The following is a 24,036-nucleotide window of genomic DNA, read 5'->3' as shown; positions in this document are numbered from 1 at the left end:
GGCACTACCATTACGTGTAACTTATTCTAGTACACCCAGTCTTTTGTTGTTATTTAATTCTGAGCGCCATTTCATGTTGACTAAGTTATTGCTCTCCTGTTCACATTTCTGTGCAGTTGCTAGGGTGTTCTGTGTGGTTGTTAGGGTAATTCTAGTCCTACGGTGCAAGTCGGTGGGATTTGTATCCATCTGTTTCATCACATGCCAGCGAAAATGCCTAAAAAAGTCTGCTTAGGAAAATAACACCCCAACAAGGTGTTTGAGGCTTTATTTATGTACAAATGGTGAAGGATGAATTATGCGTCAGAGTTTAATATTTTAGGCTTTGAGTTTATTCAGATCCCTAACCCTGAGTATGACCAATAGTATGACCTGCTTTTCTACAAGTGCACAGACTGTGTTGCATAACAGACATTTGGGGGCTGCTTTTGACAAGGATAAATGATTAAAAGCGATGGACTTAAAACAAGCGTGCAAATATTGAGCCGAGAAACAGCATGCGCTCCAAGCGCCTGCCAAACGTTTGTGTAGTAAGCAGTTTTTCCATCAACTCACCCAGTCCAGTTTAACGGTAGAAATGACAGAATTGGTATCAAATAAAATCAAAATGGCCTTTTTTACTGCTGAAGTAGGCAGAGCTGTGACCTCCTGCTCACCACGGGGCGACTGTTTGCCCCACTTCAGATTAAATATGAATTAAACGAGCAGTTTTGGGAGCTGGAAACTAAAATACTACGAACAAAAAATGTATTTGAGGTGAGAAGGTGCACTTTCGAATTCAATAAGCACATCCATAATCTGCAACAAATAACCCAAATATGATTTTTATCTTTGCACAGAAGAGCTGATTGACATCGCAAGCGCTTGACACCTCAAATGAGCCTTTTGACAGAGTTGAGTGAAGCAGCAAATCGAAAATGAATTAATTGGATATGGAATGCTAGTCGCCAATCAAAGTGCAGCTCATTAGCATAAACACATTAGTTGACCAATAGAATGTAATTGCTTTGAAGGTGGTGTGTGATAAGATTGAGACCTTGTTTTCCACCAGATCGGTTGTAGGTTTGTTGTTTTTCAGACTGAAATGTTGGCAGATGTGAAGGTGGTGGTTTCAGTCTGGTTTTGTGTCCTGAACATACAGTTTATTTTCTCACATGTCAGTTTGAGCAGTGTTGCAGTGCAATTAGAGACAGTGTGCTGTCATCCACCAGCGGGTGAGGACGACACATCAACATAAACCAAGACAGAAATGCTTCCCTCTCAACAAAGCTTGAACCTTTTTTTTCATTTATTTGTTTTAAGCAACATCTGGGGAATGGCTTATTGTTTGTAAGGCTTCAGAGATTTTTTTTCTTTTTTTTCTTTTTTTTTTTTTTTTCAGAGTATTTTTTGTTTTTTCATGAGCGTGGATGAAATAAACTTTCCCAGTAAAGCCGATGTTCACTGTTTGCATTTGATTTTCTGCATTTTTTCTCTTTCTGAAAGCGTATATGAAACCACTTGGGATCAACCTTTGGGTTAAATACTTCATTTGAATGAATTCATTAAAATAAAACTGTAATAAGTAGATACATCATCACCTTTAAAATTAAATCAACTACTCATGGTAGTTTGACTTTCAAAGCCGTTTTTTGCCACTTTTGTCAATTTCTGTGCAAACCCTAAGAAGTCTTGATTGCTGCACTTAATTAATTATAAAATAACGAAATAAATAAATAAAATAAATAATCCATCATGCAGATAAATAATATTATATATTGTATTACATTATATTATAATTTTAATTATTTTCACGATTAAATAATGATCATTTATTTTTTTTTTTTTTTTTTTATTTTAGTTTAGTTTAGTTTTTGGACTTAGAATGCTTTGCACTTACTTTTGTTACCTCCAGACCAAGAGAAACAAGAAAATGAAGTTGTGCAGACTGACAAAAACAAATAATGCATAGCCTCTTTGGGCTTTCTTACATTTCTGACCCTGCAAGCAAGATTTCTTGTATCTTGTAATGTCTGTAGTGAACAAGATGTTGACGTCAGATTCATAAGGGAATAGATTTCAGCCTTTGCATCTCTCTTGTTCTCTCTGTCTCTCTTTTTTTGATCATGCATTACAGTACATTGTTTAGAAATGCGTGTTCTCTGTAGTGTGTCTCTGTGATTATTTATGGGACACAGTTGGGTGCCAGGAGTAAGAGCTTTTCGTCTGTGCAGGTGTTTAATGTTGCTGGCAGGAAATGTTTTTCGAAGCAGCAAGACACACAGCGGCTTCTGACGTACCCATATGTTTGCATTATCCATGTTAAAATCCATATGCATGTGTTCATCCACATGACATGCAATGTAGTAGAAGTATCTGTCAAGTAAGATGTCTCAAAGTGTGTGTGTGCTTAGTTGCAAAAATAATTACTAAATGTATCAGTGTTTTTGAATAAATCTGTTGAATGAATGATTCAGTGATTCACTCATAAAGACAGTAACTTGGTCCATTCCTGAATCAGTCTGTTTTTGAACAAGTTGTTTGAATGAGTGATTCAGTGACTCACACAAAAACAGTCACTTGTTTCATTCCTGAATTAATCAGTGTTTTTGAACAAATTAGTTTGGTGAATTATTCAGTGACTCACTCAAATGCAAGATAGTTATTTGTTTTAGTCCTGAATGAATCAGTGCTTTTAAACAAATCAGTTGGATGAATGATTCTGTAAAGACTGTAATTGTTTCATTCCTGAATGAATCCATGTTTTTGAAAGAATTGGTTGAGTGAAGGATTCAGTAACACATTCACAAAGGTAGTCAGTTGTTTCGTTCCTGAATTAATCTGTGTATTTGAACAAATTTGTTGTGAATGATTCAGTGATTCACTCAAACATGGACAAATAGGTGTATTTAAAATCGAATCAGTTGAATGAGTGGTTTGATCATTTACTCAAAGACTCACTGTTTCTTTCTTAATGAATCAATGTTTTTAATCAAATTGGTTGAATTAATGATTCAATGACTCACTAATAATAATAATCTGTGTATTCTACCAAATTGGTTGAGTAAATCGTTGACGTTTAAGTCCTGAATGAATATGTGTATTTGAATTTGAATCAGTTGAATGAGTGATTCAATCACTTACTCATTCAGACGGTCACTCTTTCTTTCCTTAATGAATCAGTGTATTTTATCAAATTGGTTGAATGATAATTTAATGACTCACTCAAAGGCAAGACAGTCACTTGTTTTAATTCTGAATGAATCAGTGCTTTTGAACAAATCAGTTGAATGAATGATACAATGACTCGTATATAAAGAGTGTAATTGTTTCATTCCTGAATTAATCCATTTTTGAAAGAATTGTTTGAATGAATGATTCAGTAACTCACTCACAAAGGTGCTCGCTTGTTTCATTCCTGAACTATTCTGTGTATTTAAACAAACTGGTTGAGTGAATGATTTGAATCAGCTGAATGAGTAGTTCAGTCACATACCCATAAAGACTGTCACTGAATAATTCCTTAAAGAATCAATGTTTTTAATCAAATTGGGCGAATGAATGATTCAGTGACTTACTCACAAAGGCTGTTACTTGTTTTATTCCTGAATTAATCTGTGTATTTGAACAAATTGGTTGAGTGAATGATTCAGTGATTCACTTAAATATGGTCACCTGTTTAAGTCTTAATTGAGTAGGTGTATTTGAACACTCATTAAGACGGTCATACTTTCTTTCCTTTTTTTTATAAAATTGGTAGAATGAATTATTTAACGATTCACAGTTAAGTGAATGATTTAGTGATTCATTCAAACATTCCTTAACAAATAGGTGTATTTAAAATTAAATCAGTTGAATGAATGGTTCAAACACGTATTTACTGTATATAGACCATCACTGTTTTGTTCCTTAATGAATTAATGTTATTTATAAAATTGGTGGAATGAATGATTCAATGACTCACTCATGAAGACCATCACAGTTTCATTCCCGAATTAATCAGCGTATTTAAACTAAATGGTTGAATAAATGATTTAATGACTCACTCAAGTCACTCACCACCACCTACCTGTGACATAATGACAAATGTTGGTAATGTTCTATTTTTTTTTTCTCATTTACATATTGCATAAAACACAATATTGCATTAAGTTTTAAATGTGAAGAATTCTTCTGGGTTTAATTTACCCAGAGTTGCTTAAGAGTGATTTTGTTGTTTGTTTGTCTTCTTTTTAAAGGTTGATTAAAAGTGACTTTTAAAAGCAGCTGTCTATCAGGAGTCTATAATATGCCACATAGGCCTCTAATGGACTTGAATTCTAATGTTGCTCAGATCACATCTGCCGTGCCCCTCTCTCTTGCTATTTGACTCATTTGCTGCTCAATTTCATTTGATTTCCCCTTATCTGTGTCCGTCTAGCATCCCTCTCTCAGAATGCTTGGAAACGCAGAGATTGCTGGAGGATGTGATGAAGTTCAGAAAGAGCGAGATGGAGGCTCATTAGGTTGATTCTCGGGTTAAGAGCTTTGCTCGCTGTGCTGTAGGCGGCCAGTATTAGACAGACCTCGTGCGTTCAGGGCTCAGAGAATGTGAGTTCTCCCATTAAAAGCCCATCTGTGGGAATGGGGCTCCTAAATGCTCTGAAACGGCACACTCGGGCAGAGAGCTTCAGCGAGAGTGGACTGTGCTCAAACCAGGCTAATTTAATATAATGATCTCTTATCTGCCCTCTTTCTCCCTCTCTGTTTTTTCTCTCGTTCACTCTTCGTCTCTGTCTTTATCTTTGTCTGTTATTGCTCTCTCTCATTACTTCTGCTTTTTACCCTCAAATTTTCCTCGTTTTCTTCTTTTCATTCATTTTCAGTTCTTCGTTTCAATTGAACCCATTGTTCTGTTTCCATTTATTTGTCTTTTGTGTTTCTTCGACTGTGGGCACTTTTAGTCCTGTGGACTTTTAGAAAACAAGCTATTTTGAAACATTTTCACCTTTTTTTTTGGTCAAATAACAATGTCCAACAGAGTTTGTACATGCATCACAAGACAATCATTTTGCCACAAGCATTCTTAAACAACAAATGTCATTCAGTGGTCAGTGTTGTTGGTAGAAATAGATTTTTAAATGAATTTCTATTATCAAAAAAATAATTACTATTATCATAATATACTATATATTATACAGTATAACTTTACAACAAGTCAACACAATTTTCACACTTTTTCCACAAACTGAGTCATAGCTTATTGGAAAATAATGCACAATAAACTATTTTGATATTTTTTAAATTAAAAATCTAATATTTCATCTTCAGCTCTTCTTTGACACTACATGCTTGGCATCCGAATACATAATCCTTTTATTATTTTATTTATTTATTTGTTGTTTATTATTTATTTGTTTATTTTGTCAATGGCTTTTGTCATGGTGGTACTTACAGAAAACTGAGACACAGTCATAATTTGTGTAAAAATTGAAAGAATTTTCAAAAAATACTGACACACACACAGAAATTTTGAAGTAGATTATTTTAGCCTGTTTAGATCATCATGTTGTTTAAAATTAGATTCTCAAAATTATTATTATTATTATTATTATTATTATTATTTATTTATTTATTTTTTATTATTAGTGCTGTGGTTTTGATCATGGTGGTTATTGCAAACTGAGATTCTGTCATAATATGTGCAAAAAAATCCATTTTTCACAAATACTGACAATGGCACACAAAAATGTTGAAATAGATTGTTTTATTATTTAGATGACTGTTTTTAAAAATTGTTTTAAAATAATAATAATTGTTGTTGTTGTTGTTGTTGTTGTTAATACAATTTTAAAAATGATCATCTAAACAGAATAAAACAATCTATTTCAACATTTTGTGTGCCATTGTCAGTATTTGTGAAAAATTGATTTTTTTGCACATATTATGACTGTGCATATCAGTTGTCTGCAATAACCACCATGATATGATCAATAATAATAATAATAATAATAATAATGATCACTCCTGTTGTTGTTGTTGTTGTTTGATTGGTTTTCTTATTTCATTAACCAAAAATAAACAACACAATCTCATGGTAGTTCATAACCATGTTACATTTTGGCAAATTGATGGCTTATTCATATGAATTTGTACTTTCACATATGATTCACATTCTATGTATTCATATAAAATTGCCACCTTGTAAAATAGGCACATTTTCCCCTAAAATGATGTTAAATAACAAAGCCCTTTTTTAGACTATTTTAAATGTGACAGCCATATAACAAAGAAAACGTATTGAAATCTGTCACTGTTCACTCCCCCCTCCTGTTCCACTTTAAAAACTCAAATGGATTTTTTTTTTTTTTTCATTCAGCAGATCAACAGATGTCAAGTTTCAAAGCAATTTAAAGCTAGAAATGTCATCTGAAGCCATCTGATAGCTGCGTGAGTGCTTTCTAACTAATTGTGACCTTATCTGTGTGTCTGTCCACAGACAGCACTGCCAGCATCATCGCCAGACGGCGGCGATTCCACAGACTGACCCAGGAACTGTACGAGCTCCCGGTGGTGGTGTGGGATGACGGGGAACCCGTTCTGAGCAGCACCAGTACCCTCACGCTCAGGGTGTGTTCCTGCCAGAGAGGCACCAGACTGAAGATCTGCCAGGGCGAAGCGTTCCTCTCCTCCGCAGGGCTCAGCACAGGCGCTCTCATAGCCATACTGCTCTGTGTGCTGATCTTACTGGGTGAGTTCAACTTGGAAATGATTTTATGATGATTTTAAAGTATTTTGCCAGTGCAAGTGAGATATATAAAAAAAACCACACAAACGCACAAAAATACATGATCCTTCAGATTGTGAGAGCAGCATAATTTAAAGGATGTACAGAGCCAAATAGAAAGATATAGAAACTCAATATAAGTGCTGTTGTTTATAGGTAATGTGATATGTGAGCCTGGACCACAAAACCAAAAAAGCTGAATAAATTAGATTTCCACTGATGTATGGTTTGTTAGGATCGGACAATATTTGGTCTATATATATGTGTGTGTGTGTGTGTGTGTGTGTATATATATATATATATATATATATATAGGTGATAGTATGATTAATTTGAATCATTCTCTACAAAATAAAACTCTAAATTGATACATATTAAAAATAGTAAATAATGTTTAAGAAAATAATATATAATATACAATTAGTAATTAATAAGTAATTTAAAAATATCATTAGTAGTAGTAGTATAAGACTACATCCATTATATATGAAATGTTGATGAATTATATATAATTATAGTATATTATTTTTGCTAATTTAATTGAATGACTGGTGGATCATTGTACATTTCTTAAAAATAATCAAATATTAAGAATTACAAATAATGTTTAGTTAAAATAGAAACAAAATCCTATAAATTAAATATAAAAATATAACATCATATTTATATATCATATTTATATATCATTATCCTATTTTTATTACAATTTGTTTTTGAACAAATTTCTGCATTTTATGTTTATAAACTGTTTATTTACTATATTTATTATTTTTACATTTAATAAAATTGAATCATGTAAAATAATATTTATTTATAAAAAGTACAAATAAAAATAGTTTTCTTGAAATATAATCTTCATTCTATATTATATTGGAGTTTCATTAACTATTTTTATTTAATTTTATGTAAAATGTTTATTTAACATATTTATAATTTTTACATCGAGTAAAATTGAATCATGTAAAATATTTATTTATAAACAAGTACAAATAAAATAGTAAATAATGTTTAATAAAATATATAATGTACTACTATTTTTAATGTAATAAAACTGAATAAAAAGAAAATACAATCTTTATTCTATATTTTCATTTAATTTTATGTAAAATGTTTATTTGCTGTATTTATAAATTTTAAATTTAATAGAACTGAATCATCTGTTATAAATGAGTACAAATAAAAATTGTAAATAATGTTTAATAAAATATATCATGTACTAATATTTTTAATGTAATAAAATTTAATAATAAAGAAAATGAAACATTTTTATTTAAATGTATGTCTAGGTAAATTAGATGGGCTTTCTTCTTTAACTGTTGCTTATTTACCACCTTTCCCATTTTAGTATTCACAGCAGGATTCTGGCATTCATTGTCATAATTCCAGTTGATCCAGCCCTGTTTAACTCTTGACTTTTCATCACTCACCTTGTAAACCTGTAGATCAAAAATAAGGGGCGTACTTAAAGGATTTCATGGGTCCCACAACAGCAGGTGAAGGGTCATGACCGCATCAAAATGTCACGAACAGATCACTGAAGAATGCTTTAGTATTCACAGCAGGGCGGAGAGTGGTGGGCGGGATGACTAATATCTCTTATGACAGCATGAATAAATGTCATGATGACAATATAGTTATAATCCAGTGTAGTCTGTACTAGTCACACATTTCTATTGTTGCACATATGCATTTAATAAAAATATGTAATTTTCTTGATTACTCTTTATTATTCAATTCTATTATTTAAAAAATATTGATATTTTATTAAACATTTTGTCACTTTTTTGTACTTGTTTATATTTAAATTAGGCCTGTCAAGCAATTAATTGTGATTAATCACATACAAAATAAGTCTGAGTTTGCCTAATATATGTGTGTGTACTGTGTGTAATTATAATGTGTATATAAATACAAACACATTCATGTATATATTTTTAAAATATTTACAAGTATATGTATTTATTATAAGTTTTATAAAAATTTATATTATATATATAAAAAAATATTTTGTACATAACATATTTCTCTTAAATATATGCATTAATTTGTGTGTATTTATATTTACATAATAATTACACACAGAACACACACATATATTAGACAAACTCAAACTTTTATTTTGTATGCGATTAATCGCAATTAATCGTTTGACAGCCCTAACTTAGACATTATTTTATATTATTCAATTCTATTAAATGCAAATGATAAATACGGTAATTTAGTCATTTTGAAAATGAAATAAAAATAAAATAATTTAAAAATACATAATATAATCTTCATATTGTATTAATAGTATGGAATTAAAAAATATAATAGTGTTAAAAAACACTATTAAAAAATATACAGTTAATAAAAAATATAAATTTTTTTAAATATATAATTTTTAAATTAACATTTTTAAATTGTGTATTTAAAAATAGTAAATAATGTTTTATAATATATTGTAATATAATATAATTAGTGCTGCGCAACGATTAATCGCGAACCCAAAATATTTTTTTTTTTAACATAATACATGTGTGTGTGCTGTATAATTATTATGTGTATATAAATACACACATGTATGGATATATTTAAGAAAAGTATGTTTTTTATGTATAATATTAATTATATCAGTAAACATATATACATGTAAATGTATACTGTATGCATGTGTATTTATATGCATAATAAATGTACACAGTACACGCACATATATTATGTAAACAAAAATTATTCTGGATGCAATTAATCATGATGAATCATTGTGCAGCACTATAATATAATATAATATAATATAACAATAGAATAGGCCAAAATATAGATAGTGGGACAAAAGAAAGGGAAGAAGAATTGAGGAAAGTTACAAAAGTGAAGTATATTTTGCAGAAAGGGCCACAGTAAAAGTCGAATGGCGTATAAAAGAGCGGAACAACAGATGTGTGGAAATAGCGAGGGAGAAAGGAGTGAGAGACAGAGAGTGAGCCGTTGACAGTTTTGTATTAACGGAGCGAGTTGAAGAAAGTGAGCAGCATATGTAATAGGCCTCTCTCATGCAGACATTACCACCTCTCCTTCTCTCATGTGCTGCTCTCATCTCTTTCCTCCCTCTCTCCGGCCCTGGATGGATGGGTTAGGTCTCACCTCGCGGCTGTGATGCTCTCTCCTGTTCAAAAGCAAGAGAGATTTTCAGCACTCACCCTAGCAGCTGCCGGGGCTAAATATAGTCCTGAACCTCGCGCTACATGTTGCGCACATCGCTGCTCAAACACGGCTCTGTTTGCTCCTGCTAAAATCTACTTGTTGATAAAATCTCCCTCCTTCCACTCCACAAATCTGCTTGGTAGATTTACTGGCTTTAGCAGATCTGATTACATCGAGATACTTGTTTGTTAGCAAACACTGAACAGAATGTGTCACCTTTTGCGTTTTGTGGAACAGCACAATGGCGTGGTTGCTGTGCAATATTCATACAACAGATTGCAATATGTTTCGTTGTCTTTCTGCCTACCAAAGTTACCAAATTTAGAGAGAATTTAGAGCTGGAGTCAGGACTAGATATTACAACCCCCGAGCAATTTCGCTAGTTAGGACAATCGATAAACTATATATAATCTACACTCATGACAATGTATATATACATTCTAATAAATTGTTTTAAACTTGTTTGCAAATGTTATCCATATATATTTCACGTTTGTGCCGCATCTGAAGTGACATGGAAAAAGTGCTTTCATAAAGCTTTAGTCGCATCAGCTAATAGTGTATCAGTGAAGTGAAAGCTCATCTAGACTAATGTGCGATATTGACTCGCTGTTCATTTATCGTGGCTCTTTCCATTCTAATGGGATATGAAAGAATCATCATTCATTCGCGCTGATCTCTGGCCCCTGATGTGTTTGCTTGTTCATGCGTTGACAATGCTTCACACCTGCTTCTCCCTCATCCTGGTAATGTTCCCCACGTCTCCTACTGCGTGAAACATTTACCGTAGTGCCCTAACGTTCCCTGGTAGAATTATTAACATTGATCAATTATTTTTAGTTATTTCAGTTTTCCAGTGCTTGACATGAATATGTTACATACTTTCAATTTCCCACAGCTCCCAATGGTATTTAGTAAACACAAAGTGCAAATATTTCCCTTTCCTGTTGATTTGTACATTATTAGGCTTCATTTTTCATCTTTTTGAATGGCAGTGCATATAATTTAACCCTCAGGTGCTGTCCACATGGCAGTCAAAAATGTTTTTTATTTTGTATTAATGTTTAATATTTTGTATTTTAGGGGATTTGTAATACTAAATTATATTTATGGAATAGTTATGATCCTTTATTACCTCTTAACCACTTTTTGAGCATTGACCTGTAACTTAAACGTTACCCCAACTAAACCCCCGGTTTAACAGACAAGGCTTAAGCTTAATCCCAGACTAAAATCTAAGTCTCAGCTGTTTCAACTGAAAGAAACTTGCACTGACTGATCTTAAAATACATCAGTGCCTTTGTTTTGTCTCAAGATTTTTACCAAACTTTATGGGTTAAAAAATGTATGTGAAAAAAAAAGTTTGAGAAGTTTGTTTATTATTACTTCATTATTTATTATTAAAATGGACAAAAATATTTTTTTATATGAAATACATATTCCCCGAAATATGTTTTACTCTAAACCTATGTTAAAATAAGCCATAAGTCTGAAAAAAGTTGTGTTCTGAATTTGAAATGGATATCACAAAAAAAGTGTTCAGAATGAGGTTGATTTTGCAAAAAAAAAAAAAGCATTCAAAATTTGAGGTTGATATCACAAAAAAAAGTTGTTTCGAATTTAAGGTTGATATCGCAAAATATAAATAAATTTTGTTCCAAATTTGAGAATATCACAAAAAAAAATTCTGAATTTGAGGTTATTGCAAAAAAAGGATGACATCACAAAAAAAAAAAAAAATTGTGTTCCGAATTTGAGAATGATGTCACAAAAAAAATATGTTCCGAATTTGAAGTTGACATCACAACAGGTTTTGAATTTGAGGTTGATATTGCAAAAAAAATGTTGTGCCCCGATTTTGAGGTTGATATCACAAAAAAAAAATGTGTTCCAAATTTGAGAATATTACAACAACAACAACAAAAAAAAAAAAAAACTATGTTGCGAATTTGAGGTTATTGCAAAAAAGAGTTGTGCTCAGAATGACATCACAAAAAAATAAGTTATGTTCCGAATTAGAGGTTGATATCAAAAAAGCTGTGTTCCAAATTTGAGGTTGATATCGCAAAAAAAAAAAAAAAAAAATTGTTCTGAATTTGAGAATGTCACAAAAAACTGTTATTGCAAGGTTATTGCAACAAAAAGTTGTGCTCAGAATTTTAAGTTGATATCACAAAAAAAAGTTGTGTTCTGAATTTGAGGCTGATATCACACAAAAAAAACTGTGTTCCGAATTTGAGGTTATTGCAAAAAAATAGTTGTGCTCAGAATTTGAAGTTGACATCACAAAAAAAAAGTTGTGGTTTGAATATGAGGTTAATATCGCCAAAAAAAAGTGTTCTGAATTTGAGGTTGATATCACAAAAAAAATTGTGCTCCAAATTTGAAGTTGATATTACAAAAACCCTGGTTTCACAGATAAGGCTTAAGCTAGTCCCAGCCTACAATGCATGTTTGAGCTGTTTCAACTGAAAATATCTTGCTCTGACTAAAAAAAACTTTTAAAAAGCTGCTTAAAAATCTTAATTTAACTAAAACCTTGTCCTGGCTTAAGCTAAGCCCGTCTGTGAAACCAGGCCGAGAAGTTCTGAATTTGAGGTTGATATCACAAAAAAAAAAAAAAAAAAAAAAAGTTTCCACTTCCCATTTATTTCCAGTGCAGTCATTGTTTAACACAAACAGTACAAGTGTGACTATTCATTATCATTTAACTTTCTATGTCCATGAATTTTGGGTGTGTTTGTATGTGTGTGTTCACATAGCATGTGCCAAAACCTTTACCAAATTTCATACCATTCATAACACCAATAAAGTAAAAAACAACAAAAAACAAAATGTAAAATTATTCAGTCAAAATTAAGTTAACAGCTCTTATTTTTAACAGCATATGTTTACATAATGAGAAGCATCATGAATATGAATCAGTTGTGCTGTTTTATTTTATATAATAAAGCATTTTTCTTGTTCCTTGCAGCCATCGTGATTCTCTTCATTACCTTACGACGAAGCAAAAAAGAGCCGTTGATCATCTCGGAGGAGGACATTCGTGAAAATGTTGTGACGTACGATGACGAAGGAGGCGGAGAGGAGGACACCGAGGCCTTCGACATCATCGCCCTCCGGAACCCAGCTGCTGCTGAGGAACTCAAATTCCGTCGGGACGTCCGGCCCGAGTGCATCCGGCCGTGGTCATCACGGAGACCGGTCCGCAGCCGTCTCAGCCCCTCGTCCCTGGACATAGACGAGGAAATGGATGTCGGGGATTTTATCAAACAAAGGGTGGCCGAGGCGGATCAGGATACTAGCGTGCCGCCCTACGATTCTTTACAGACCTACGCCTACGAGGGTCAAGGGTCACCAGCAGGCTCCATCAGCTCGCTCGGGTCGGCTGGAGCACATTCCGAATTGGACTACAACTCCCTGGACGACTGGGGTCCAAAATTTGAGAAAATAGCAGAACTTTACGGAGAGGAAGTTGAAACGGCGTCCGAATCCACTGAAAAGGCAGAGTCGGAGAAGCAGACATAAGTATTTGTCAATGTCAGATAAAACTGTGAACACAAAAACAAAACCCTGCTCTTTTTCGACATCCGCCGTCATGGTTTCATCAGTACAATGAGACGCTCTCGGACTGCTGCGCTGCCGTAACTCTACAGCTGTAAAGTCAGACTGACTGCCTTTTTTCTCTCCTTTCTTTTGGATGTTCGGAGCTCTGAATCCCAACAAGACAAGAATGATTTTGAAAAGAAAACCGAATTTAAAAAAGAATAAAAAAACTAATGAAAATAAGGAAACTATTTTAACTGGTGTATATTTTTTATTGCTCAATAAAGTCCTGAATTCCTGACAGATGAATATATGTGAAGTTATCCTTCGCTGTATTTATTTTATTTATTTATTTTTTTTCCTGCTAGTAACATTTTCAAGCTGATCAACAAAATAGTTAATTCTTTATTGATGATTTTAGAAAAGCACTAATTATGAACCAATAAACACAGAATATTTATATATATATATATATATATATATATAATCGGATCAATACGATTTTTAATGTTTTTTAACGACGTTTCTTATGCTCATCAAGGCTGTTCATTTGATCAGAAATACAGAAAAACATGTAATGTAGTGAAATAACATTATGATGTAAAACAATGTTTTTCTATATTAATATACATTAAAATTGAATTTATTTCTGTAATTAAAGTTGAATTTTCAGAATCATTACTCCAGTCTTCAGTGTCACATGATCCTTCTAAAATCATTCTAATATGCTGATTTATTATCAGTGCTGGAAACTGTTGTGCTGCTTAATATTTTTTTGGAACCTGCGATACTTTTTTCAGGATTCTTTGATCAATAAAAGGTTAAAAAGAACAGTATTTATTTAAAATAGGAAGGTTTTTAACAACATACACTACTGTTCAGTGTATTTTTATTCTTTCTTTTTTTGAAAGAAATTAATACTTTTATTCACCAAGGATGTGTTACATTAATTAAAAGTGATAGCATTGATTTACATTGTTAGAAAAGATTTATATATTGAATAAGTGCTGTTCTTTTTAACTTATTCATCAAAGAAAAAAAAAAAGAATCACAGGTTCTAAAAAATATCTGGCAGCACAGCTGTTTCCAACATTGATAATTCTAATAATAAATCAGCATATTGGAATGATTTCTGAAGGATCATGTGACACTGGAGTAACAGCTGATGAAAGTGTAACTTTGCATCACAGGAATAAATTAGATTTTAACGTATATTAAAATAAAAAAAATAAAATAAAATAAAAAACATTATTTTATATTGCAATAACATTTTGCAATATTAAATTTTTTTCAGTTTTTTTGATCAAATAAATGTAGCCTTGATGAGCATAAGAGACTTCTTTAAAGACATTAAAAAGTCTTACTGATCCCAAACTCTTGAGCAGTAATGTATACACACACACACACACACACAAATAATTAGAAATTATTTAAAAATAACTTTCCACTTTTCAATGCCGTCGCATGTGACATTTTTATCAGAAAGTCAACTAAGTGCCTAATTTTCTTTATACAAGTTACTAAGTCAATTACCTACACATGCTATATTTCCCACTGGAATATATTAGAGTAGACTGACATATTGAATGTTACTTCAGGCTTTTCTACTTCACTGCATCATTCAATTTTAATGTGGAAATGGTGGAAATCAGCTTCTAAACCCTTGTTGACCCAGATTTGCCTTGAAGCATTTAAATTATTGCGAATAAACATTTTCATAATTGCTCGCTTTATAGCATATACAGTATAGCCTCTTTTCCAAAATCTAGTGAGCTCTCCCTCACTGTCTACAGCCTACATAGACGTAACAGCTATACGTTTTCAGTATTCAAAGATATACAAATCTCATCCACCATCTTGGATTTCCTTCACTTGCAGTATAACAAGGTAGCTTATGAAACAGCATAATTAAGCTCCCTTCCTTTCAGAACAGCCTTTTTTCTTGAGAATGTCTTTTGATGTCTTAAAATGCTGCCTACGTAGGCAACTCAGTTTTTTGACCAGACCAGTGGGTTTCATTATATAAAGTCTGTACTTCTGACTGTGATTACAAGACCCTGTTTATTTTTTATAGGCATCCTCTGGGACTCCCGTCGGGCACTTAAGATGATACACTCTCTCTTTTCCTCTTTCTCTCTCTTTCTATATTCCCCAGGTTCCTAGTTTATAGTGACTACATGAATGAAGTGAGAAGGTTATGAATATTTCAGCATTTCTGCGTGTGTGATAGAGAGTGGATGTGTGTGTTGTGCTTTTGAATTATGGTGGTGGCTAGTTTGAGCTGTTTTTTCAGGTTATCCATTGTAAGGATTGTAAGAATACAGTATAGCAGCATTCGAACATGAAATATTAAAATGCTGCTCCATCGCTATATGCATGTCCTGTGTTTGTATGTTTCCTTTCCAAGTATCTCATGATTTCAGTCATTTTATTCCATAGCTAATATGAAAGCTGTTTTTGCTCCCATGCTTTGTGAATGTCTATATGGCTGTGTTTACATGAATATGTGCTTTATTTGGGTAGTTGACTCATAATGTCCATAGCTCCTTTTTTTTTTTTTTAATCAACATCTACATTTTTGGACCTGTATGACACATTTTCTTCTGCTGAAAAGAACAGAATGTCCATAGTTTGTAATGACTTGAGGGTAAGTAAATGATGAAAACTATTTATTTATTTATTTATTCTTTTACATGAATGCATAAGGGAAAGTTATCTTTTGTACTGTTTTTAATTACATTTAGCTATTCTTTTAATGGTCTTGTGGTATAAAAATACTGATTTTTAAGTAGGTCATAATAGTTAAATGAATAGTAATTATGAAACATTTGCAAAATACTGTTTAAAATGGTTTTTGAGTTTAACGAATCATGTCAACTTCCCATTAGGTATTTGAATTATTTAAACTGTTCAGATATTTAGGTTTGGTTTCTCTTATGTTTACCAAAACTGCAGTTATTTGCATTTTTTTATAACAGCAGGGCCCTTTTTACCCCAGATACCATAATTTTACATATTCTTTCGTTATTTAAAAACTGTTGCTTTAATTATCTTAAACAAAACTGAAAATCATTAAGAAGACATTTGTCTCAAAATATATGTATCCATTTTAGCGATTTTCATTTGCTGCCTAAATCTACAACATTTTTAAAAACATCAAATATTAGATCGAGTAAGCAAAGAATCAACTTTGCGCTGCAGTCCGCGATCACATCAAGGATCAGACAAATTTGCACGTGCATCTTGAAAAGCGAATGTTTTATCTATTGGTTTAGAGGAAACTAATATCAGTGGCGCCTTTAGCCCCATTGTACCCTATTAATTTCTTTATAATAAATAATAAAATAATACTGACCCCAAACGTTTGAATGGTAATGTACACTACTAGTCAAAAGTTTAAGTACTGTAAGCATTTAACCATTAACTTTTTGAATAAAAGTGTTTTAAAGCCATAAAAAACTATTTCAGTCAAGTGTGTTAAAGGAGAAGTCCACTTCCAGAACAACAATTTACAAATAATGTACTCACCCCCTTGTCATCCAATATGCTTGTCTTTCTGTCTTAAGTCGTACAGAAATTATGGTTTTTGAGGAAAGCATTTCACGATTTTTCTTCTAATGTGCCCCCGATTTTGTACTTCCAAAACGTAGTTTAAATGCAGCTTCAAAGGGCTCTAAATGATCCCAGCCAAAGAAGAAGGGTCTTATCTAGCGAAACGATCAGTCATTTTTTTTTCAAAAAACAAAAATGTATACTTTTTAAGCACAAAAGCTCGTGTAGCACAGGCATTTTGCTAAAATGAACGAAATGACTCAAAAGAAGATTCGTTCATTTTGCTGAACTAGACTCAAAGGCCCGAGTCGCTAAAATGATCCGAACTTCCCATCACTACTACGAATCACATCTTCGAATCACCACAAGTTCATCGTCTGTGTACTCCGGCTCAAAAAGGTAGAGTATGACGAAAAATCTCCATGTTATTTTCTCCTACAACTTCAGAATCGTCCGACATTGTTGTACCTTTTTGTTTGTAAACAGCGTTTGACTTACTTTCACTTTCTTAGTCTTTGCGCGTTCGCTTTGTAAACACTGTGGATATCGAAATCAAAATGTAATCCATTATATGCAGAAAAATCCTGAAATGCTTTCCTCAAAAACCATAATTTCTTCACGACTGAAGACAGAAAGACATGAACATTTTGGATGGAAGGGGGTGAGTAAATTATTTGTGAATTGTTGTTTTGGAAGTGGACTTCTCCTTTAAATCATAGTAAGTGTGCACAAACTTCAAATACAATCGCTGTACAACATGGTGGTGGTGAAAAAGGAAATGCTGTTTATCTTTACATGGGGGATTGAGTGAGCGAAAAGGAATCAAATGTGTGTGTACAGTATGTTTGTTTCTGTGTGGTAATCCTGACAGGCTGTGCGTTCTGCTTGAGTAAATCTGCTGAGCGTTATGCTTTCTACTTTCTTTATGCTGGTTTGTTCTCTTTAGCATTTTCTGGCACATAACCTAGACATATTTTGTTTGTAATCACCTCTGAGATTTCTTGTTAATATGACTGAATGAAAGTTTGTATAGCCGAATCTGAGTTTGACTTCAGCAGCTGTTATTACTGTACAGCGGTTGCCAGAACACAAGCGGATTCAAGCCTCTTAACAGCAGGAACTTTTGCAGTCAGCAAAATGGTAATTTTTTAAAAATAAGGCCCTGTTTTAGCCAGCGAACCTGAATGCAGAAATCAATCAATTTATTTCTCACGAAAACAAAATATTTTGTGTTAGACAGTGGCTTGGGTTTAAAAGCTAGTGAACTGCCTATCCAGACAACTTTTTTGGACATTTATTTAAACATATATTCCTATACATAAGACTACACATGATACTTGAGGTTAAAAGTTTGTTCATATGCCTGTGCCTATGAGAAGCACTGATGTTTGACTTAGTAAGCACTATTAAGGGATAAAAGCAGAAACGCTACAGATAAAGCCTCAATCGGAATTGAGGGTGGAGCCATTTTTGCATATTCAGAATTTTCAGTCTTCAAAGCTGAACTGAAGGTGGAAAAACATCAAAGACTATAAGCCCAGTGTATTTTGGCTTTTTTAAGGAAAGTTTAAAGAGTGAAGCAAATGTGTTTGTAGTCTGTGTGTGAGAAAATATTCATGTATGGCCCTGAATCAGAGAGAAAAACTTGAAATGATACTTGAATTTGCTGGAAGCTGCAGGAAAAATAAGCAACAGATCTATGAATATAATGCAGCTTTGTGGCCTACATAGACTGCTGCCTTTTAAGACAGCATTCTAACAGAGATGTAAGTTTAAGTAAATAAATAAATGCAGCCTTGGTGAGAATAAGAGACTTATTTCAAGACAGTTAAGAATCTTTCCAACCCTAAACTTGTGAACTGTTGTGTATATACATAACACCCATACATTTCAGGTAAAATATATATATATATATTTTTTTTTTTAATTGCACTGAATTATTTATATCAATATATTGTGATATTTTTTTTTCACCATCTTGTACCTAATCATAGTGCATTCTGGGATTGCATTCACTGCGATGGATATGTGTGATGCCTTGGCCAAAATGAGGTATTGTAGGAGGCAGCATAATTAAGATTGTTTTATGTCAGGATTGTGTCTGTGATGTGTTAAAATTCTGGTCTCGTAGGCAGCTCACTTAATTTTGGAGCAGAGCTAATGACTGCTCCACTGGCCGAATGCTCGGCTGTGTGTGTTTGTGTGTTTTCAAACACAGCTAGTCTAAAGTTTATTTAAATATTTAGAGGTGTATAAAAAACGTAAACTCTAAATGTTTCATCAATTCACGCTGATGTTGGTCTGTTACATATGGAAGCCTGTTTCTGCCACTGACAAAAAGAAAAGCTGCGACTTTTTATCTTACAATTTTGACTTTTTTTTCTTGCAATTGCGAGTTTATATCTCACAATTCTGAGAAAAAAAAGATTAGATATGAGATATAAACACAATTGTGAGTTATAAAGTCAAAATTGCGGGATAACTTGCAATTCTTACTTTTCGTCATAAAGTCCAGTTATAAAGTCAGAATTACGGAATATAAAGTTTGAATTGCAAGATATATACTCACAGTTCTGAGGAAAAATAGTCACAGTTATGAGTTTATTGCAAGTTTCTTTCTTGCGATTTCCAGTTTATATCTCACAGTTCTGACTTTATAACTCGAAATTGTGAGTTTATATCACACGATTCTAAGAAAAAAAATCGCAATGATGAGTTTATATCTCGGAATTCTGACTTAATTTTTTGCAATTGTGAGTTTATATCCCACAATTCTGATTTTATAACTCATGATTGTGAGTTTATATCACAATTCTAAGGAAAAAAAGTCGTAATTGCAAGTTTATTTCTTGCAATTTCGAGTTTATATCTCGCAATTCTGACTTTATAACGTGAAATTGCAAGTTTATATCACAAGATTCTAAGAAAAAAACATCAGAATTCTGAGAAAATATCAGTATTTTTTTACCCTCAGAAAAACTTGCAGTTGCGATTTTGTATCTCACAATTCTGAAAGAAAAAGTTGCAATTGCAAGTTCATATCTCGGAATTCTGACTTTATTTCTCGCAGTTCTGACTTTATAACTCACGATTACAAGTTTATATCACAGTTCTGAGAAAAAAGTCAGAACTGCATGTTGCAATAAACTGCAAGAACTGCAAGAAAAACAAGATTGAGCAATTGAGATTTTTTTGCAAGTTTGTATAACGCAATTGCAAGACAAAATGTCAGATTTGTGAGATAAAATGTTGCAATATTTATTTTTTTTTTTTTGTATTTTATTCAGTGGTGGAAACGGGCTTGCATAGTTACATAATCTCCAAGAAGCAGTTTTCACTGATGTTTGTGTTCTATGATTACTTCATTTCAATGTGCCAGTGTAATATTTGCACAGGTCATGAAGTTTTTCTCCAGAGAAAGCTGTTGTTGACTATAATTACAGCAGTGAAAAAAATATATAGTTTAGTGAGTTAAAGAAACAGTTGCCATTAAAAAAATTAAAAATACAAATATAAATGTATTGAAGTAGCAACTATGGTTGTCGAAATACTGCTGGAATCACACAGACCAAAATAAAAACAGACATTCTGACACGGAACATCCATTTCAAAGTACAATAACAGCGTTGATTTTCAAAGAAACAAGTACGTGAGCTTAGATTGTGTCCTACATATCTGCAAACATATTATGGTATTTTTATGCTTTTGTACAGTAAAAAAAAAAATACATACAGCACCTTTAAAAAAGAGCTGCACGTGTACTGTGTTAATGATGAAACTATCATAACACGTACTGTATGCATACCATAGCATACGCATAAAAACAGAGGCATACTTTGGGTTTTACAGCACTTATGGTGTTTTTTTCATGATGGTTTAGTCATTCTGAAGCAGCTTTTTATTAGCTTTGTGTGAGAAGTGACTGTATGAAGATTCTTAAGGTCTCCTTTTGTATTCTCCAGAAAAAAAAAACATAGATGAACTGTTCTTTTAAGCAATGATTATATTAAAAATAGCACTTTCTAACCTTATTTTCTTTCTTTCAGCGTTCTATTGAATGTCATGAAAGATGCTGTTTGTGCATTTGGTATTCCGGAGGCATGCGCTCTGCCCTCAGCGCTGCATTCAAGACATCGGGTGTCATGCTGTGCAGGCGTGAAAATTGGGATTAGATCTGTTGGCCTTAAAAGGGCGAGCTTTCTGAAGCACATTGCCGGTACCTTTCAGCAGAAATGTTACCTTTTAAGTTTTATTTCTGTTTCAAACTGGGAAACGGGAGGAAGTTATTAAAGTCATTTTTTTGTAGCAACTCACACACAAACACTCAGACATAAACATAAAACAAGTACACTGGAAGAAAAGGTTAGGGATTGGGAGATGTGACGTGTTGGCCATGGAACGTGAGATCTACTCGGTCCAAAGGGCACCACAGCCGGCATAGGTAGGAAGTGTGGATCGAAACTTCCCTTCATGGGAATTGGATAGGGATGTTTACCCACAAGTCACTGCAGGCTGCGCCACATGAATATTACACGAATAAACATGCTAAAAAGGATGCTGTGGCATTTTTATATCACTTTACTGTACATCTGTTTTCCACGGAATAATATATTAAAGCATTAGTTCACTTCTAGAACAAAAATTTACAGATAATGTACTCACACCCATTCTTTCCATATAATGAACTTCTATGGTGCCCCCACATTTGAACTTCCAAAATGCAGCTTCAAAAGCCTCTAAACGATCCCAACCAGGGAATAAGGGTCTTATCTAGCGAAACAATTGGTTATTTTCTAATTCTTGAACCTTTTTTTTTTTTTTTTTTTTTGGTCATGACAGTTAGGGTACTTCTAAAAACTCCCGTCTCATTTTCTCCTCCAACTTCGAAATCATCCTACATCGTTGTTTTTCCCTTTTTTTTTTTTTTTTTTTTTTTTTTTGTAAAGGGTGTTTGATCTTTCTTGCATGTTCACTTTATAAACTCTGGGTTGTTACTTCTGCAGAGATGTAGGACGATTTTGAAGTTGAAGGAGAAAATGAGATGGGAGTTTTTAGATGTACCCTAACTGTCATGACCGGAAAAAAGCAGAGTTCACACAGACAAGCATTTGAGGTTAAAAAGTATAGAAATTGTAAATTTCTTTAAAGAAAATAACTGATTGTTTCGCTAGATAAGACGTTTATTCCTTGGCTGGGGTCTTTTAGAGCCATTTGAAACTGCATTTAAACTGCATTTTGGATGTTTAAATTTGGGGGCACCATAGAAGTCATTACATGGAGAGAAATCCTGAATTTTTCCTCAAAAAACATAATTTCTTTACAACTGAAGAAAGAAAGACATGAACATCTTGGATAACAAGATTTACATTATCTGTAAATTTTTGTTCTGGAAGTGAGCTAATCCTTTAATGAAGGTAATTGTGATTTTTAAGCTGTGAATAATTGAATCTGAAAAAAAACAAAAGAAGTTAAAATTGCTCCGAATTCTGTCTCAGAATTTTGGAATTCTGAGTATACATCTGACTATTTTTATTATTATTATTATTATTATTATTTTGTAAAATATGAAATTTTAAAAATTAATTAATTAATTAATTTATTTATTTATTTATTTAAAAAAGGTAATTGTGATTTTCATTATTATTATTATTTCACAATTATTTTTTTCTCAAAATTCAGAGTTTACACGTTTATTTATTTGTTATAATAAAATTTTATTTTCCCCCCTACACTATGAAATAAAATTTTTAGATTTTTAGACTCTTTCAAGAATTGCAAGTTCTAAGTTTACATTTTATATAATATAAATGCAGAGCTGCAAGTTAAACTTGCAGTTCTGTGAATAATAAATAGAGAGTTCATAAGAACAACATTTATTTGAAAATAAAAATCCTAAAATTATACATTTCTTTAGTGTCACTTTTGATTAATTTAATCGTTGAATAAAAGTATTACGTTTGCCATTTAAAGCTGGCATGATGCTACTTGTTCTGCATGCTTGCTAGGCATTGCAAGAAGATTAGTTATTGGCCCATGTAAAATAAAATAAATAAATAAATAAATAATAAAAAAGCCCTCTATTGATTTTCATATTTTTCTTCCACCATGTAATAATCACCTCTTTTCTACAAGCTGCATGATTTCAAGCAATGGTGCTACAAGCACAAGCAAGGTTATTTTCTAAGTATGAACAATAATAAAAGCAATGTTTGCTTAGCAGGCTTCACTAATGAACAATCTCTGAAGTTACTTTCTCTTTCTCTACAAACTCTTACCACAATCTTAAGAATCACGTCAAAGAATCCGGGAACCAGTTTGAAGTTTCCGTATCCATATTTTTTTTTTTTTTTTTTTTTTCCGGAGAACTCTCAGTTTGTTCCAAACTCTCGCGGTGAAGAGGGATTTAACAGTTTATTATCACATTTGTGAATATTACAGACAAAGATCCGCAGGGATGTAGAGACGAAAGAGGAAATATATTTGAAGAGTGGGCAGGCGCGGATGTATTATTTAACACTCGCTAAATAATGTATTGTGTTTGAAGTACTTCTTTTAACAGAGTGATTTGTTGGGGAGAAATGACGCTTTTCTTAAAGGAAGCAATTTACAAAGCGCTAATGCCCTGGTAAAGCGCTGCGTCTGTATTTGTGTTTGCCGAGTATTTGCATAATGCCAATAGACTGTCTGCTCCAATAAACGGTGACGCACGCACACTTCCAGAGGTCACACATCACCAGAGAGCAATGTAACTCATTTTGTTTCATACGCAGCGTGATAAACAAGCGCATCAGATGGCTTACATTTCTGAACGCTGTCCAGCGGTTTGCATATTAAAACCGCTGAGAATGAATGCGGTCCCTAGTTTCTTCAGCAGCCATGAATATTTTATCGAGCCGTGTACATTCCCCTCCGCATATTTGTTCAAAGAGGCCAGGATTATAATTTGAATAATTCACCGTGGAAAAATATCTCAAAACGAATGCCCTGAGCCAATGACATTTCTATGCAAA

The 24,036-nt window shown here is 32.8% G+C and overlaps 1 protein-coding gene across 3 annotated transcripts in view; it reads left to right on the top strand.

The window, feature by feature from the left end:
• The window catches only part of LOC127174365 (cadherin-18), a 277,340-nt gene extending 263,557 nt beyond the window's left edge, over positions 1 to 13,783 (top strand). For all 3 annotated transcript variants that reach the window (XM_051124769.1, XM_051124766.1, XM_051124767.1), the window contains 2 exons: positions 6,458 to 6,709; positions 12,903 to 13,783. In XM_051124769.1, the coding sequence (XP_050980726.1) occupies positions 6,458 to 6,709; positions 12,903 to 13,456 (806 nt within the window). In that variant the 3' untranslated portion in view covers positions 13,457 to 13,783. The remainder of the gene's footprint in view (positions 1 to 6,457; positions 6,710 to 12,902) is intronic.
• The last annotated feature ends 10,253 nt before the right edge of the window (positions 13,784 to 24,036 follow it).

This window comes from Labeo rohita, chromosome 12 (assembly GCF_022985175.1).
Source record: "Labeo rohita strain BAU-BD-2019 chromosome 12, IGBB_LRoh.1.0, whole genome shotgun sequence".
Taxonomy (NCBI): Eukaryota; Metazoa; Chordata; class Actinopteri; order Cypriniformes; family Cyprinidae; genus Labeo; species Labeo rohita.
Note: the sequence above shows the minus strand (reverse complement) of the source record. Positions and strands in the feature narration are given on the sequence as shown.